Consider the following 16,436-nt stretch of genomic DNA (forward strand, 5'->3'; position numbering starts at 1 on the left):
TTATTGCAATTGCACCTTAGCTGAATATATTTTAAACTTAATATTTTTTGTTCATCAATAAAAATATATATTTTTGTTTTTATTGGAAGCACCATAATTGTCTAACTACTCTAAAATAATGATCGGTCTTTTTCGCCCAACTTACCCACGTATTTAAACTTAAAAAGTCTAGGAATGACCGATACACTTGAAATGTTACAAAAAATATAAACATTTATAATATACTAGCTGACCCGGCAAACGTTGTGTTGCCATATAAATAAAAAAAATGTTGAGGGTGAGGGTGGGTAGCGAAGTCTGTCGAATCCAATGTGAAACATTCCAAAATCAACAACTACTTACGAATTTAAAATTAATTAAAAAAAACCTTTTCCCACGGACTAAATTGTGAATCTATACCATTCTCAAGTCTCCTTGAACACACACGACAAATTTCATCCAAATCAGTCCAGTTGTTTAGGAGTTCAGTGACATACACACGCACATAAGAAATATATATATAAAGATATCCTAAAATTTTGGAATGTCATTGCACAAGTGTTGATTTAAATCCTTTAAGGATAAAATATATTTTCTAAATGGAAACAAGTACTTTTAACTTTACTTATAAATCCGGCAAGGCCTTGTAAAAGCATCAAAAAGTAAGTACAATATACTACAGTTGTAGTGAGCTCTAAAAATGGATCTAGTAGCATAAGTAATTAAAAAGGTTACTGCAAAACCATACTTGTTTAACTTCACAATGAAGAAGAATTTTGACACATAGCAGCAACTATGTTTTTACATTTTACCCTTAAATCAATAAATTCCTACTTTCCTGTTTCTCTTTCCCCCAAAACGACTTGAGCCTACTTTGCACATTGCTCAACGACACAGAACTCTGCATAAACTGTGACAGACCGCCAGAGCCTGGTTTTATTATCCTTTCCACGAGTGGCCGCCTGTATAGCCTGAATGCTTCTTCCCGTTGGTCTTCTGTTACCTTTCTGTCGTCCAAATGTTGCAGTGACGGGAATTGTGATATGACAAATAATCTGGAAATAATTAAGAGATGTTTTAATAATACCTCAAGTATAAAATGTGTACATTGTAGGGTTCTGATAAAAAAAAAAAGGTAACACAGACATACCTGCATGGGACACAACATTATATATTAAATTACTATGCCTTATTATTGTTAAATAAGTTAAAGACATATTCTTCATTTGCTTTTATTGGTTTACAAGCTTACATAGCTTTTCTATAGAGTAATGTTCCTATTTCCATATTTTTAACAAATGTCACACAAAATTTAAATATGTCAGCTATACTCAGAAAGTAGTAAATGGCTGCTCACCTATATTGTAAGTATTCATAAAATGTTCCTCCGTTAAAGAAGCTAGGAGCTGCTGGATTGCCCATCAAGCTCAGGATCTGCAGGTTAGGGCAGGATTCTGTCAGCTTACCCACCCATGGGTAAAGCGATGATATTTTACAATGGTTCAACCTGGAATCAATGAAAGGTGCATACAGGTCAAATGTGGTAACTTACTGCAGTAATATATTCATACACATAATAATCTTCTGAATATACTGTCTCTTTACTATATTGTTTTTTTTTTTTAATATTGGAGTAACAGACGAGCATGCAGTCAACCTGATGATAAGTGGCTACTGCTACCCATGGACATCTCTAATCAACCTCAGTTATACTGATAAATTTAAATTTTGTGTGAGTTTTGTAATCCTTTATTTTTCTGTACACAAAAGGCATAATTTCAGCTTGCTATGGTTACCATAACAACAAGTCTCTTAATGCTTAGATTTATGCAGTGTTTCATATAATTTTTTGAAACAACATATAATGCCATTATAATGAAAAAACATCTGAAAAAAGTTAAAAAAAATTAAATGGAAGAAATACATTTTAAAAAAACTTACCATAATAATTCTAATTTTGGAAGTGGTGGCAAGAAGCAGTTTTCTGTTATGGGATTGTTGTCCGCTATGAGCGAAGTCAGGTGCTTGAAGTATACCAGGGCATCTAGGTTACTGCAAATATGATAATGCTAATGTATTCACAATTTGACATTAATAATCCATAAGACTGATACACGATAATTGGACGAATGACAAATGGATTAATGGAGTGGTTAACATATAGGTATGACAGGGTTCTAGGTTTGACTCCCAGCTAACAAAAAAAACTAAATAGTTGATTCAGATTTAAGTTATAAGTGTTTGCGTTTTTATCCTTGTATACAAATGTTTCGCACTCATAATGTAAGAAGGAAAAATATATTTGGATATTTACGTGATTTTATTGTGACTGATGTCCAAGTATCTAATATGGTCAGAAAATCTGACCACTATTGTCTTGGGTAGTTCATACAACCGCTCATAAGCCAGGGTCAGCTTATTTGACTCATCCTCACTCACATGACCTTCAACTGACCTGCAAGGTAATTACAATAATAATAAAATTCTACTGCAGACAATAATAATGTAACATAATTCATTTATTTTTATATTACAGAAGTACACCTAATGATAACTGGCAACTACTACCCATGGAAATCTAGAATCGATCCCAGATAGAATAGGAGTTCTCGCAGAATTCGGCCAAAGATAAGGCTGCCCGAAAGGAGCAGGTTGCAATGCCACATATAAATATTTTTCCTATCCAAAATACCTAAATTGTGCAAAAAAAAAAGGTTTTTGAGGCAAATTATAATGACAACAAATTATCAGTATTTTTTCATTATCTAGTTATCACTAATATGTACAAATTATAATTGCCATCTCAAACGGTATTAATGAGCTTGTACAATAAATAAAAACTTACATGATCAAATCAGGTGGTACTGAAGACTGAGAAATAGCTGTGACTGAATCCACTAATACATTATTCGACACATCCAGAGATATTACTGCGTCTTCGCCATCAGGTATTCTAGTAAACCTGAAAAGAAAAACAAAAATGGTTTTAAAAAAATCTTTGCTCAAAACGCTCACGTTTGCTTAAAAGTGAAAATGATTTAATTTTAAGGATGAATAAATTTCTGTATCATTACAAAATAATGTTGTTTTAATCTTATTCGTTCTGTTTACGAAATCTGAATATGATTTGCATATCTTAATTTCTTAACAAAGCTAGATCATGTTTAATTCCACTATATCACTATTTACTTGTTGCGTAAAGGCTGATGACTGATACCTTGTAAGTTGTATAATTGTATAGCCCACAGATGTGTATCGGTCTCTCCTTCCAACTGGGATATCAATTAAATAAATACATATCACACTTCAATAATAATCAATTTATCTTTTATCTTGAATAAAGATGTCTGTGCTGTGATTGATTGTATTGGCTAATAACATAGAGTATTATTATATACATGTTGGCTAATAATAATAATAATGTTAAATTGACTTGACAGTTATTAGTCAACACCACAGAACACCTATACTCCTAACGGAGGTCAACACTGTCAAATACAAACAGGTATTAATAGCCTGTTTGTATTTGACAATGTTCAGCCTAAATTTTTGTTGTATAAACAATAATAAAATTGTAACCCTCTCCAAACCGTTGGAATGATTTATACATTTTCGTAAAGTGTTTTATTTACTCATTTTTTTATATAAATACTAAGTTTTGGGTAGATTATTTATATCGTATAGTTAAATATTGATCCACCTTTATTATAAAGTTAGGTCCGCATGCAGGTGCACAAATGTGTATTGACCTTTTTTATATTATTTTTTTGATCAGTATAATATCTAGTAAGAATTATAGAAATACATAATCATTGAACTATGATTTGTAATAACATGCCTGGGCGTATTTAGGATTTATGTTTGGGCAATTTTACCCAGCGAAGGTAGATTTCGTGGGCGAAATAACTAAGAATGCCCTAAATCATTCAGTTTATTAAGCAATTCATAAATAAAAATCAACATTAAGAAATAAATACTTACGGGTTAATGGATGAATTCTCCGTCTCCATATTTCATTTCTATATAATATGTTTTAATTATTTAAATTTAAAGTTATTTCTTAAAACAGAAAATGATTCACTAATAAAATAATCGAAGTGCGCTCTTATCTAGCCAGCCGTAGTAGTATTAAAGCAAAAATAGATAAGGGAGCGTTTGTTTCTATTTCTGCATATCATACGCATTATCATATTGAGGACGCAAACTTGTTAATTGGTGATTCAAGGCGTTCTCATTTATCCATAACAATAATGATAATGATTATTGTAAATAAATTATACTTAAGTATCTGTATTTTTTTTTTATATTTAACCTAACGATAAGGCAGACGGGCTACCTGATGGAAAGCAGTCACCGTCGCCTATGGACATTTGCAACACCAGAGGAGTCGCCAATGCATCGCCGACTTTGAAGGAGAGCTCTTTTTTCAGAATTTACCTTTCTGATAATTTATTGCCTTTAAAAATACTAGTCTTACTTATATAATTGGTATTTTATAGTTCATATAGAAGTTTTAAGCGGGAATGAATCAAAAGAGCACTATACAATAAAAGTTATCAGCAAAGAGTATATTATAGTAACTTATGTTATAAGTATTATTTTAAAGTAAACGTGTTCCGTTATTAGTATGTGTCTACTATCTAATTAATGATATAAAAAAACTATATCACTAACTATAGTGAATATAACTATAGTATGAATATATTATATATGAGGCTGCTAGAACAGCAGTGGCCCAACTGCATTTTAATGACTTTTGACCTATCTGTATGTTCGTAATTAAAAATGTTGTATAGTCTGCGTAAACCTGCTAGTTCGCTCTGAATATAGAAATGAATCGCGTCGCCATAGAAAATTGGGTACTTGACAGTTATAACAATAAAATATGAAATATGTTGGATATGATAGCTTATAAGTAAACATAAATTATGCAGTATTTCGTTTATTTTTTAATATGTTCTAAGTATTTTAATTCTTAAAAAGAAATTTTCGATTTTTTATCTGTGGATTTTAAATCCCAAAACGGCGACAGTGCTGCCTCAAATGTCATGTGACGTCACTACATCGAAACCTGTCGATCACATCGAAACCTGAAGTATGTGTAACGTCGAAGTTTATTTCTATATTTTCAATGTGTTGACGTCACGCTACGAAATGACACTTGACCGCCTGTTTTGGCGTAACGTTCCGTTTACCGTAATAAAAATATGTTTTTTATTAATAAATAGCCCTTTTTCGAAAAAATGATCAATGAAAGGCATATATAATACGTATATGAATTCATTAAAACAGTTTCCCAAAAAGTGTCAAGTAGCCAATTGTATGACTACACCTCCTCGCAACAACTTCAGAGTGGACTATACACTTATACTTTTAACCATATTGTAAATCGTTTTTTGTAATTATGCTCATATTAACTAGTTATTGTATCCAAAGAGTACCTATAGTAATGATTGTATGAATTGTATCATTGATCCTAATCTAAACTATTATTTCAAATGCGAATGTGAGTTTGTTCATTTGTCAGGGGTTCAAAAAAACGACTTAGGGTACTTCTTTCCCCGAAAAATGTATCGCCCTGAAAGATATGTATATGCGAGGGATGGATAACCTTTGAAAGCGAACTAAGCCGTGGGTAAAAGTTAGTATTTTATAAAGCTTAATTACATCCTCAAAACATCGAACTTGTTCTGTTGCCGATCTAGTACACCTGTATATAATCAGTTGGTACACAAAAAAGTGTAAGTAATAGAAACCACGTAAAATTATTTGAAAAATGGCAGTGTAAGGAGTGTATTATTTTGATGTGTATACCTCAGGTGTGTACAATCCCTATGTGCGGATTTGATTTTACGATGAAACTTAAGAGTGTTTTTTAAATATTGTTAACACAAATTTGAACAGCTTAAATTACTATAATTTGGTTCTCTATGAATACAAAATTATAGAAATTTATTTGAAATATATTATACTTTATCTTTTTAATATCTTTGCTTTATTTAGTTCAAAAAATCAAAGCAATCATTGTCATTTTGACGTTGTCAAACTCATTGTGTCAATTGATCGGCGGCGGTGTAAACAAATAGCGAATTAGTATTTTTTGAATAAAACACAAGTATTTCTGAAATTAAAGGCGCCGACAGCAAGATATTAACCTAAACCTGATAGTTCTTATAGAACACAAATAAGTTCCTCTTTCCAGTAGTAAATACACCTTATGCCATGTCTAAAGCGGAAACTGCAGGAAGGGGCAATGGTAACGGCCTCAATGTGGAGTTCATGCGGTCTTTAGTGAAGCAGTACTCTGAACTGGTGAGCACAGCATTCATATCACATATTCTATAATTCATAGACCATTTACATAACGCTACTAGATGGCTGGTTTAATAGAGTTTAGTAGCCTAAGAGTAAAGAAGGGGCCCTATTACTAAGCCTCTCCTACAGTCGCAGGGCTCCGTCACTTGGTAGCTAGATATATAGAAGTTACAAATTAATGGTAAATCCCACACAAGAAACCACATTTGTAGTGTTTTTTGATTAATCTCTTTAACTGTAACAGAATTAAACCCAAAAATTTAACACTGAATGTACTTCTGTAGCTGGCAAATAATAATAAAAATAGAACTTGGCAGTATGTAACCGTCCATGTGTGAGTTTGACTCCCACTTGGCCAATTTTCTATTGGCATTATGTTAATTGATTCTGTAAATATTCTATTCTAGGGTCAATGGACTAGTGCTTTTTTCTGGGCAGATGCCGCAGCTGCGTCCAGTGGTGCTGACACAGCCAGCGGGGATGACATCTGGCTGCTGGCCAGTGCCATGCTCGCTCGGGGGGAGCTCCACCGAGCTGCTCATGCTGTCACTTCTAGAGGACTACATGAGTGTGTATCTTAAGATATGTCCAAGTATAATAGAGACCAATAAAAACACAACAAAAAGTCTACCAATTAAAATCTACCTATACAATAAATCAAAAATAGCAATTTCATATATTACAACTGCCGTATTACTTTTGAATTTAAAAGTTTACAAAACTTAAGTTAATTTAAAATGAACAAAGATATATAGATTATATTGACTTCATGAGGTTTTTCACACTTATGTTCCTATTTCTGTAATGTCATCTTATAAAATTTTTAAATTTTATTTTCAGTGTTCAACTGTCAAAATAGGCATTGGTGGGCACATAACGAGTGCGGTGGACTATGTCAGACATCCCTCTCACTTTGAGTAATGGGGACAAAGATCACTAATGTGTATGCATCTTTATTTCAGGAGACATCTCTTGTGCCTGGGAGTAGCGATGCGAGCTTATATACAGGCCAAAGAACCCTCAACAGCACTCAATTTGCTAGATGAGTGTGATCCCAACCTTTTGGAACCCAGGAATTTAGATCAAACACATAATGTAAGTATAATGTAACACATAATGTGCCTCTCCAGTGGGGTCTCAGGTTTGCACCACTATTATTTCAAAAGTTATGTATGTATGGGAAATTAATTATCACTTGAATTAACGCTGAAGGAAAGCATTGTAAAGAATCGTACCTGAGATTTATATGGCTCTTAGGGAAGCCTCGTGCCCTAGGAATCAAACCTGGAACCCTTTGTGTATCACATCAACAATACTTGGAAATTTTCATATCAATATTGCAGCGAGCCTTAGCAGGTATCCTAGTATGGCAAGCGCGAGCGTTGTCGCTGCTGGAACGTCGCGAGGCCGCCGCGGTCACGCTGACGTTAGCGCTGCGGACCGACTGCGCGTGCTACGAGGCGTTGGACCTACTGCTAGAACAACACGCTCTTACACCTAGACAAGGTATGTTTTTATGTGACCATCAGAATGGCCAATCACTATCCATATTTTACATCGAAATAATTACTAAAAGTTATTTCCTAGTTGCTACTAATCGTTAATAATTGCTACCTTCGATTAAAAAAGTAAACTACTTTTTAAGGTGACCAGCCGTTCTGAAATCAGAATGGGCACCTATCCAGTGAGAAGAAACTGCGCAAATGAATCGAGTTTTTTTTAATCAAAAGTTGCTATCAAATTGCTACCTGCCATTCTGACGGTCACATTTTTATTCTTAATTATATGCCTATTGCACAATTTTGTAACTCTCCTAGATATATGTTTTGATAGATATATTACTTGATAGGAAGACTTTTAAATGTGGTAGAATACATCGCACTTTACTCCAGAGGTACAACTGCCATACATACATATTCCTGCTTTATAAATGCCATGTTAAGCTGCTGTGTTGTAATTTGAAGGATCTTCATCTGTGGCCGACCTTATGGCCGTTGATTACAAATGTCCATGGGTGGTAGCCACTTAACATCAAATGGACTGTATACTCGAGTGCTACTCTTATATTATAAAAAAAAGTATATAATGTGCTGTGATACGATACATACCAATCATTTCTGAATAGTTTTTTTTTACTAATAGTTTCGTATCTAGCATACACATTGTCACATATGCCCTTATTTATTATTTTAGCAGCATGAACAAAGTATGTGCAAATTCTCATCATCCCATTATTGTCCCACTGCGTGGCCAAGGGTCTCCTCTCAGAATGAAAAGGATTAGGCCATAAAAAGAAAAACCCGATTCGTATCGGGTCCACATTCGCGTTTCTCGTACTTTTTTCGCGTTCTCGCGAGATTCTCGCGAGAATATGGAACGGGCTTAAGAATGTTAGAGAGCGTGATACAATAAAAACTGTACTGTTATAAGAATGTTAATGGACTTGTGTGTGTGTGTGTGTGTCATAGATTAGTAAAGATTACTCATTCTTAACAAGAAAATGTAACCTGTTTTGACAATTGAAATTGTCACTGTCATTTATTTTCGTGTTTGAAAAATGTTTAAAAAAAATGTAGTTTTTAGATCATTTACGAATGAGGCACGATATTTCTCCGCACTTGTTCTTCGATTTCGTGTTTTTGCACCACTTAACTGCACATGTCGGCATTGTTCCGCGCAAACTACACCATGACAGCCACTAAATGGCTGACAGAATTGTCAGCGGTTTAAGCCATTTAATGGCTTCCTTCAATTACAAGGCGGGGAGATATCTATACTTATCTATGTGTTCCTACCTAATGTGTGTAGAGAGCGAGCTGATAGAGTCGCTGCCGCTGAACAGCCAGCTGGGCGCGGGCGAGGCGGCGCTGCTGCGCGCGGCGTACCGTGAGCGCCTGCTGCGCTACACGCCGCTGCGCGCCACGCCCCCCACGCCGCAGGAACACGCCGGGAACCATGTACGTTGTCTTTGTTACGTTCAATGTACTTGAATTAATTGCATTAAAGGTAGTAGAACCCTCTGCGATTCGACACAACTATTTTTGCCTAATAACAGCAGTGTTAAACGCTGCTGTGTTGCGGTTTGAAGAGTGTGATAAGGGATGTCTCCTCAGATAAGTATGTCTACTTATCCGAGGTATTCCAGCATAGTCCTGAGGGCTAGGAGCGCTAGGGGTTATGAGCGACCTCAGGTAGGAATCTAATATTATCTAGAGCTAATTATACATTTCCTGTAGGGCGGCAGTAGCCTTCACGTGGACAGCATGCTCTGATCTGATAGTAAGTGGTCACAGTTACCCACGCATATCTGTAACAAACTTCTTATACACCCGGGGATCCAACTGAAATCTATTACAGGTGTGTTGTTACTCCAGACGACTAATATGCAAATAAACCGACATCCACAAATTTTGACTGAAATGTAGAAAATGAATAGAACGGTTTCAGCAATTATACTAATTGACACACACAAATTATGTTATGATGTTATGTTACAAACTTAGTTACGTATTTATCTTCCAGAGTCGCGTAGTGGACATAGTCCGTTCAAAAAGTGCAGAGGCGGCGGAGTCCCGGGGGCGGAGGCTCGCTGCGGACGGCTCGTGGGCGGAGGCGCTGCGGGTGCTCGACTCTGCTGGACCCTGGTCGTGCGCTGAGGTCCGAGCCGCTTGTCTAGTGGAACTGGGTCGGAGTTCGGAGCTGTTTGCGTTTGCACATGCGCTAGTGGACGCGTATCCGCAGTCGTGGACGTCTTGGTATGCGGTCGGATGCTATTATTATCTTATAGGTGAGTTTTTTACAAAATTTCTAAAGCTAGAACAATATTATATAAACAATATTGTTAGAATTGTACAGATAATTATTTCTAGAGCCGTTTGAACATTAATTACGCTCTCTTGTAAATCTCCGTTTTTGAAATGTTGCTTTATACGTAGTTACCGTCGGTATATTTATTTCGTTAGAAAATTAGTAAAATTTCGTTCTATTGATATAGCTTTTCGTTATTTCAATCAACTTAATTAATATTCGAAATTATTATATTTTGTTAATTATTATTATTACTTTTTAATTATTATTACTTTATGTTAATTTTAAAATTAATTATAAATTACGGAAGGAATTTATTTTCAATATATTAAGTTAGTTTGATATTGTTTGTGTGGTAGCTAAATTATAAAATGAATAATGTGAATAAGAATAAATTCCTTTGTGGAATACAAAGGAATTTATTTTCAATAGATGAAGTTATAGTCCACGCCAAACTGCTAGTCCGCTCTGAAGTTGTTGCGCACAACAAGCATATATTTCGTAGCAACACAAGGGCATACTCACGCAGTTATATACCCGTAGGCGAGAGCGGATATGAGTCTGAAGCCTGCAGCGGACGGGAGCCGGGTGGGAGCCGGGAGTCCGCGCTGTTTTCGTCCCGCTAATATCTACAATTTGCTATTTGACGAGACTCGTTTCTATATTCAGAGCCGACTAGCAGTTTGGTGTTGACTATAGTTTGATATTGTGTGTGGTACGTTGCAGGTAAGACGGAGTTCGCGCGGCGCTACCTGAGCAAGGCGTGGGCGCTGTGCGGCGGCGCGGGCTGCGTGTGGCTCGCCTACGGACACAGCTTCGCCGCGGACAACGAACACGACCAGGCCATGGCGGCGTACTTCAAGGTACTCGACTACACTACTCAATGGACACACTACCTCACAACTCTTACGATCAGAAGGGCTTCAACCCAGTTTTTTAGACTGATCGACGTAATAGATTTCGGACATACACAAAACCAAGTATTGAAACATTTAGATTCAAAGTATAAATTAATCTTAATTCAACATTATGGATTTTCTTTTCGGTATTCGAAACATGGACTAAGACAATTGTGTGTGTCGTCCAGGCGAGTCAGCTGATGGCGGGGTGCGCGCTGCCGCCGCTGTACGTGGGCGTGGAGTGCGCGGCGCTCAACAACGCCAGCGTCTGCGAGCGCTTCATGGCGCGCGCCGCCGCGCTGCACCGCGCGCCGCAGGTCAGCTCCACACTGCACTAGCACGCGCCGCCGCTGTACGTGGGCGTGGAGTGCGCGGCGCTCAACAACGCCAGCGTCTGCGAGCGCTTCATGGCGCGCGCCGCCGCGCTGCACCGCGCGCCGCAGGTCAGCTCCACACTGCACTAGCACGCGCCGCCGCTGTACGTGGGCGTGGAGTGCGCGGCGCTCAACAACGCCAGCGTCTGCGAGCGCTTCATGGCGCGCGCCGCCGCGCTGCACCGCGCGCCGCAGGTCAGCTCCACACTGCACTAGCACGCGCCGCCGCTGTACGTGGGCGTGGAGTGCGCGGCGCTCAACAACGCCAGCGTCTGCGAGCGCTTCGTGGCGCGCGCCGCCGCGCTGCACCGCGCGCCGCAGGTCAGCTCCACACTGCACTAGCACGCGCCGCCGCTGTACGTGGGCGTGGAGTGCGCGGCGCTCAACAACGCCAGCGTCTGCGAGCGCTTCATGGCGCGCGCCGCCGCGCTGCACCGCGCGCCGCAGGTCAGCACCACACTGCACTAGCACGCGCCGCCGCTGTACGTGGGCGTGGAGTGCGCGGCGCTCAACAACGCCAGCGTCTGCGAGCGCTTCATGGCGCGCGCCGCCGCGCTGCACCGCGCGCCGCAGGTCAGCTCCACACTGCACTAGCACGCGCCGCCGCTGTACGTGGGCGTGGAGTGCGCGGCGCTCAACAACGCCAGCGTCTGCGAGCGCTTCATGGCGCGCGCCGCCGCGCTGCACCGCGCGCCGCAGGTCAGCTCCACACTGCACTAGCACGCGCCGCCGCTGTACGTGGGCGTGGAGTGCGCGGCGCTCAACAACGCCAGCGTCTGCGAGCGCTTCATGGCGCGCGCCGCCGCGCTGCACCGCGCGCCGCAGGTCAGCTCCACACTGCACTAGCACGCGCCGCCGCTGTACGAGGGCGTGGAGTGCGCGGCGCTCAACAACGCCAGCGTCTGCGAGCGCTTCGTGGCGCGCGCCGCCGCGCTGCACCGCGCGCCGCAGGTCAGCTCCACACTGCACTAGCACGCGCCGCCGCTGTACGAGGGCGTGGAGTGCGCGGCGCTCAACAACGCCAGCGTCTGCGAGCGCTTCGTGGCGCGCGCCGCCGCGCTGCACCGCGCGCCGCAGGTCAGCTCCACACTGCACTAGCACACGTCGCACGCCGCGCGTCGCCGCTGCACGTGGGCGTGGAAGACTATGATTGTTCAAATACTATTGCAGTATATTATTACTTATACATTAAGCACATGTATATCTTGCAAGTTTTTAGTACTTGCATACCGACACGAAATAGTCTATGTACCAAAGTGCGCGCCGCAGGTCAGTAAGCTAGCAGCGACACAAGTGAGCATTGCACATTATACTGTATAAGCCGTAAACTCGTCCCTGCTGCGTGTTTTTTATACAACCAAAGAAATTAATTGATAAGAAATGTAATTTTGATATAGTTTTTTATTTATTTTATTTTTTTTAACTTTCAAAATAAATGTCGTATTTATAATCTTACATTATGTTGTGTTGTGTTAAGTCGGAGAGCCCGGAGTGTGCGGAGGGCGCGGAGGGCGCGGCGCCGGGCGGCTGGGAGCGCATCGCGCGCGTGGTGCAGTGCCCGCACGTGGCGCACGAGGCGGGCGCCGCCGCCTTCGCCGCGGGGGACGCCGCCGCCGCGCGCGCGCTCTGGCTGCGGGCGCTCGACGCCGCGGGACCGCCTGATGACGTCAGTACACTGAATGTTACTTACACCCTTACATTAGTTAACTAGTTTTTAACTGCCAGAATCCAGAAAATTTAACCTTAAAAAATCAATCGATTATTATTAAGGGTCGTTAGACAGTTTTAAGTTAGTTGTTAGATGACATGTGTCATAGTGTTTCTTGATCACAATCTATCGATTTACCTATATTCGAAAGTATATTCGAAAGTAAATAAACTACACAAAAAATAGTATATAATCGCGAAGGTCACGCAATAGCAGCATCGCAGCAGCACCTCCAAAACGATACATACGCCGCGGTAGACAGTTAAATGCGTACTGAGGTATATTGCTTATGAAGACCGCGCGCGGGACCCACAATGCTGACAAAACAATAATTATTATATGTACGGTATTAGCCCGTACAGCTGTAAGATAATTGTAATTTCTTACTTACTTACTACGACATATGATAGCCGCGTTACATTACAATTATAAAACTAGTACTACTTTAATCATTTCTTACATTAGATAAAATAATTCCAAATACCGTCATTGTAAACTGTACAAAAAGCTCACAGACACGTATTTGTGTGGACATACAAATATTACAATCTATATTATTTAGGAGAATACTTTTGTTTAAGACCCTCTATGTATAGAGTTTGTTATAAACGTGTTAAGACTTATGTTTAGTCCGCGCCAAACTGCTAATCCAATCCGAATTGTTGCGAGCAGGTGTAGTCATACAATTTGCTATGGCAAAGCGATTCGTTTCTAAATTCAGAGCGGACTAGCAGTCTGGCGCGGACTATACATGTATTCATTCATAACTCATTAATTTATAAATCTATCATGAACGTTACAAGCGAGGGTACGATCCGTGTTTAGCTGGCGGTGTGCTGGGCGGCGACGCTGGACGCGCTGGGGCACGCGGCGCGCGCGCTGGGCCGCCCCGCCGAGGCGCTGCGCTGGCACGAGCGCGCCCTGGCGCTCCGCCCCGCGCGCGCCGCCTCGCTCGCCGCCAGGGGGCTCTGCCTTGCGCTACTGGGTCGAGAGCCCGAGGCAGCTGACGCGCTACACGCCGCGCTCGCACGTGACCCCGATGACGTCGTCGCGCTGGCGTTGCTAGATGCTATCGTGGATCGACTCGACGCTGCACTCACAGGTAACAAATCTCAGTCTTCCATTTACGTTAGAATCTGACAAAATTCACAATACTTTTTGAAGCGCCTAGTATGTGTCATGAATTCATGATGCCTATCTATCATACACAAAGGCTTCTAAACATATATTTGTTGTGATTGTTTTGCAGAAGAAGAAATTCCACAGTTCCCGTTCCCAGCACTCAACGCGTCGGTGACGGCCACGCCCCCCGGCCCGCCCGCCCCGCCGGCCACGCCCCCCGGCGCCGACGCCACCAATACTTCAGATATGAGCATGAGCTTCGACTGAACACCACAACAATAACATTGTTGCTTCACAAATACTTAGTATAGTCCGCGTAAAACTGCTAGTCCGCTCTGAATATAGAAATGAATCGCGTCGCCATAGCAAATGTATGACTACACCTGCTCGCAACAACTCCAGAGCGGACTAGCAGTTTGGCATGGACTATATACTCTATTAATGGACGTATAGTATCAAAGCTCTAATGTCAGCTAAATGAATAAAACGTACATTAGGCAACAAAGACGTCCTAGTTGCTATTTAATCGAATAAGGGACCGAACCTAAATAATTACTTTGTGATGAAATAAATTTGAATTCAGTTGATTTTATTCATATTTATAATTCATTACTTTTCTTATGTCGGACAATACTAGAAAATGCGTGTAACAAAAATTGTACTAAATAATGGAATTTAAATTGTATTATTGCTTATAAAGTATTTAAAAATTACTTTATGAAGATATTTATTATATTTTTTCATGGATGAAACGCCAGAGATTTATTGGTTAAGTAGTGCCCGCGACATCGCACGCGTTATAAAAAAATATAACATGACGTGCATAACTGAAAATGTGTACCTTCATTGGAATGATAGTGGCGCCATCTGTCGAAAATTGGTCGTACCAACTCGGATATCTTCGTGGGCTCATGTACAATAACTTTGCTAAAGATCATCATATGATCTCATGCATAGTTTACGAGTCTATGGAAAAGACATACATACATTCATTTTTATATATACAGTCAAACCTTCATAAGTGAGAACTGGGTAAGCGAAAAACCTCTATTAATAAGAGTATTTACCAGGTCCCGTCACTTTTCAATCCTATTACCTCTATAAGTGAGAAATATAAAAACTGTATAAGTGACAGTCATTTTCCACGCGTGAACCTCTTTTAGTGAGATTGATTCTTGCTTATACCTCTATAAGCGACAGAAAGGCGTTCTTAACTTTTGCCATAAATGACTTATTCTGAAATTTAATTGTTTTCAAATGACCAAATGTGCTTCTGCTATTGTCTTGTTACACAGGTCAACAAAAAATATATTTTTGTTTGTTGCCCTGGATATCTCTTTGGATTAATTTACTTTCAAACTTACAAAATTCGAATATATTTATAAAATTGCTGAAGTGGCTCTTGTTTTTTTTTAATTTGGCATTTTTTGTTTTTTAATTATTTTTCCTCTGAAATCGATATTCCAGGTCATCCAAATTATAATATCATAAAAGTTATGTTTTTATAAATGTTAATAGTTATTCTTATGCAGTACAGAGGTTGCTACATAAACGTCACGTGACTCCCCCTCCCATCATTTCGTGTAAATACCGTCGAAATCAGTGTTTTCTTAAGGTTAAAAGACGCACAACGCGCTTTTGGGTAAGTTGCTAATACTTCATTTATTAACATTTCTATATTGTGTTTTTGTATTGTTTGTTTATGTTTCCGTGTAGTAAAGTACTTTTTTATTTTGGTTGATATAATATTAATGTTTATTTTGTTCTAGAAATATGAATACAACGCGAAGAAAATGCAAATATAGCCCAGACGTTTTTTGTTACATTTGTGATGTTTATATAACAATAAAACAGACGCGAAATATTACAGACTATATCAAAGAGGTACATACAGAATATTTTGGTTTACATATTGAAAAAAAAAGATAAGTCGTGGGTTCCTCATAAAGTTTATAAGTCTTATGTTTAGTCGTTACGTTTGCGGAAAAAAGGAGAACGCCGCGGACTAGAATTTGGTATTCCAATCTGGATGAAGCCGAAAAATCATTTTGATGATTGTTACTATTGCGTAGCGGATGTAAAAGGTTGTTTAGGTAGTAATAAAGCAACAAACTACGAAGAAATAGTACAGAAAATGTTGGAGCTTTAAGAATTTAGGAGCGCACACGAGTATAAAATTGCTATCTCCACAGTCATTTAGAAATAGATTTCCTGAGAATCTGGGAGAACTGG

The 16,436-nt window shown here is 39.7% G+C and overlaps 2 protein-coding genes across 3 annotated transcripts; one reads left to right on the forward strand and one right to left on the reverse strand.

Annotated features, from left to right (window-relative positions):
• Positions 1-292: 292 nt before the first annotated feature.
• LOC140742350 (leucine-rich melanocyte differentiation-associated protein) lies at positions 293-3,205 on the reverse strand. Of its 2 annotated transcripts, none has more exons than XM_073073259.1 (6): positions 3,197-3,205; positions 2,825-2,941; positions 2,294-2,434; positions 1,921-2,031; positions 1,337-1,486; positions 293-1,034 (listed from the first exon to the last, which is right to left on the reverse strand). In XM_073073259.1, coding segments are annotated over exons 2-6 (645 nt in total). In that variant the 5' UTR covers positions 2,827-2,941; positions 3,197-3,205; the 3' UTR covers positions 293-793. The 2 variants fall into 2 exon arrangements, with proteins under 2 accessions (XP_072929360.1, XP_072929362.1); XM_073073261.1 differs by lacking the exon at positions 3,197-3,205 and adding an exon at positions 3,054-3,187.
• A 2,808-nt stretch (positions 3,206-6,013) lies between these two features.
• Positions 6,014-14,815, forward strand: Cdc16 (cell division cycle protein 16). The gene is made up of 11 exons (XM_073073262.1): positions 6,014-6,291; positions 6,702-6,862; positions 7,257-7,389; positions 7,638-7,800; positions 9,103-9,251; positions 9,817-10,081; positions 10,828-10,964; positions 11,189-11,317; positions 12,852-13,040; positions 13,908-14,184; positions 14,332-14,815. Exons 1-11 carry the CDS (start codon positions 6,202-6,204, stop codon positions 14,469-14,471), a joined length of 1,833 nt encoding a protein of 610 aa, XP_072929363.1. The 5' UTR covers positions 6,014-6,201; the 3' UTR covers positions 14,472-14,815.
• Positions 14,816-16,436: the final 1,621 nt, after the last annotated feature.

The sequence above is a fragment of the Epargyreus clarus genome, unplaced genomic scaffold (genome assembly GCF_041222505.1).
Source record: "Epargyreus clarus isolate Ecla_fem2 unplaced genomic scaffold, WU_Ecla_fem_2.2 ptg000005l, whole genome shotgun sequence".
Lineage (NCBI taxonomy): Eukaryota > Metazoa > Arthropoda > Insecta > Lepidoptera > Hesperiidae > Epargyreus > Epargyreus clarus.

What these genes read in the sequence shown, in the direction of transcription:
- Cdc16 (XM_073073262.1), top strand. Translation starts at nt 6,202, where the DNA reads ATGTCTAAAGCGGAAACTGCAGGAAGGGGCAATGGTAACGGCCTCAAT. An exon ending in TGAAGCAGTACTCTGAACTG is followed by an intron (nt 6,292 to 6,701) that starts GTGAGCACAGCA and finishes ATTCTATTCTAG; the next exon opens with GGTCAATGGACTAGTGCTTT. An exon ending in CCGCGGGACCGCCTGATGAC is followed by an intron (nt 13,041 to 13,907) that starts GTCAGTACACTG and finishes ATCCGTGTTTAG; the next exon opens with CTGGCGGTGTGCTGGGCGGC.
- LOC140742350 (XM_073073259.1), bottom strand. An exon ending in ATCAGTCACAATAAAATCAC is followed by an intron (nt 2,032 to 2,293) that starts GTAAATATCCAA and finishes TCATATTTGCAG; the next exon opens with TAACCTAGATGCCCTGGTAT. An exon ending in CCAAAATTAGAATTATTATG is followed by an intron (nt 1,487 to 1,920) that starts GTAAGTTTTTTT and finishes CATTGATTCCAG; the next exon opens with GTTGAACCATTGTAAAATAT.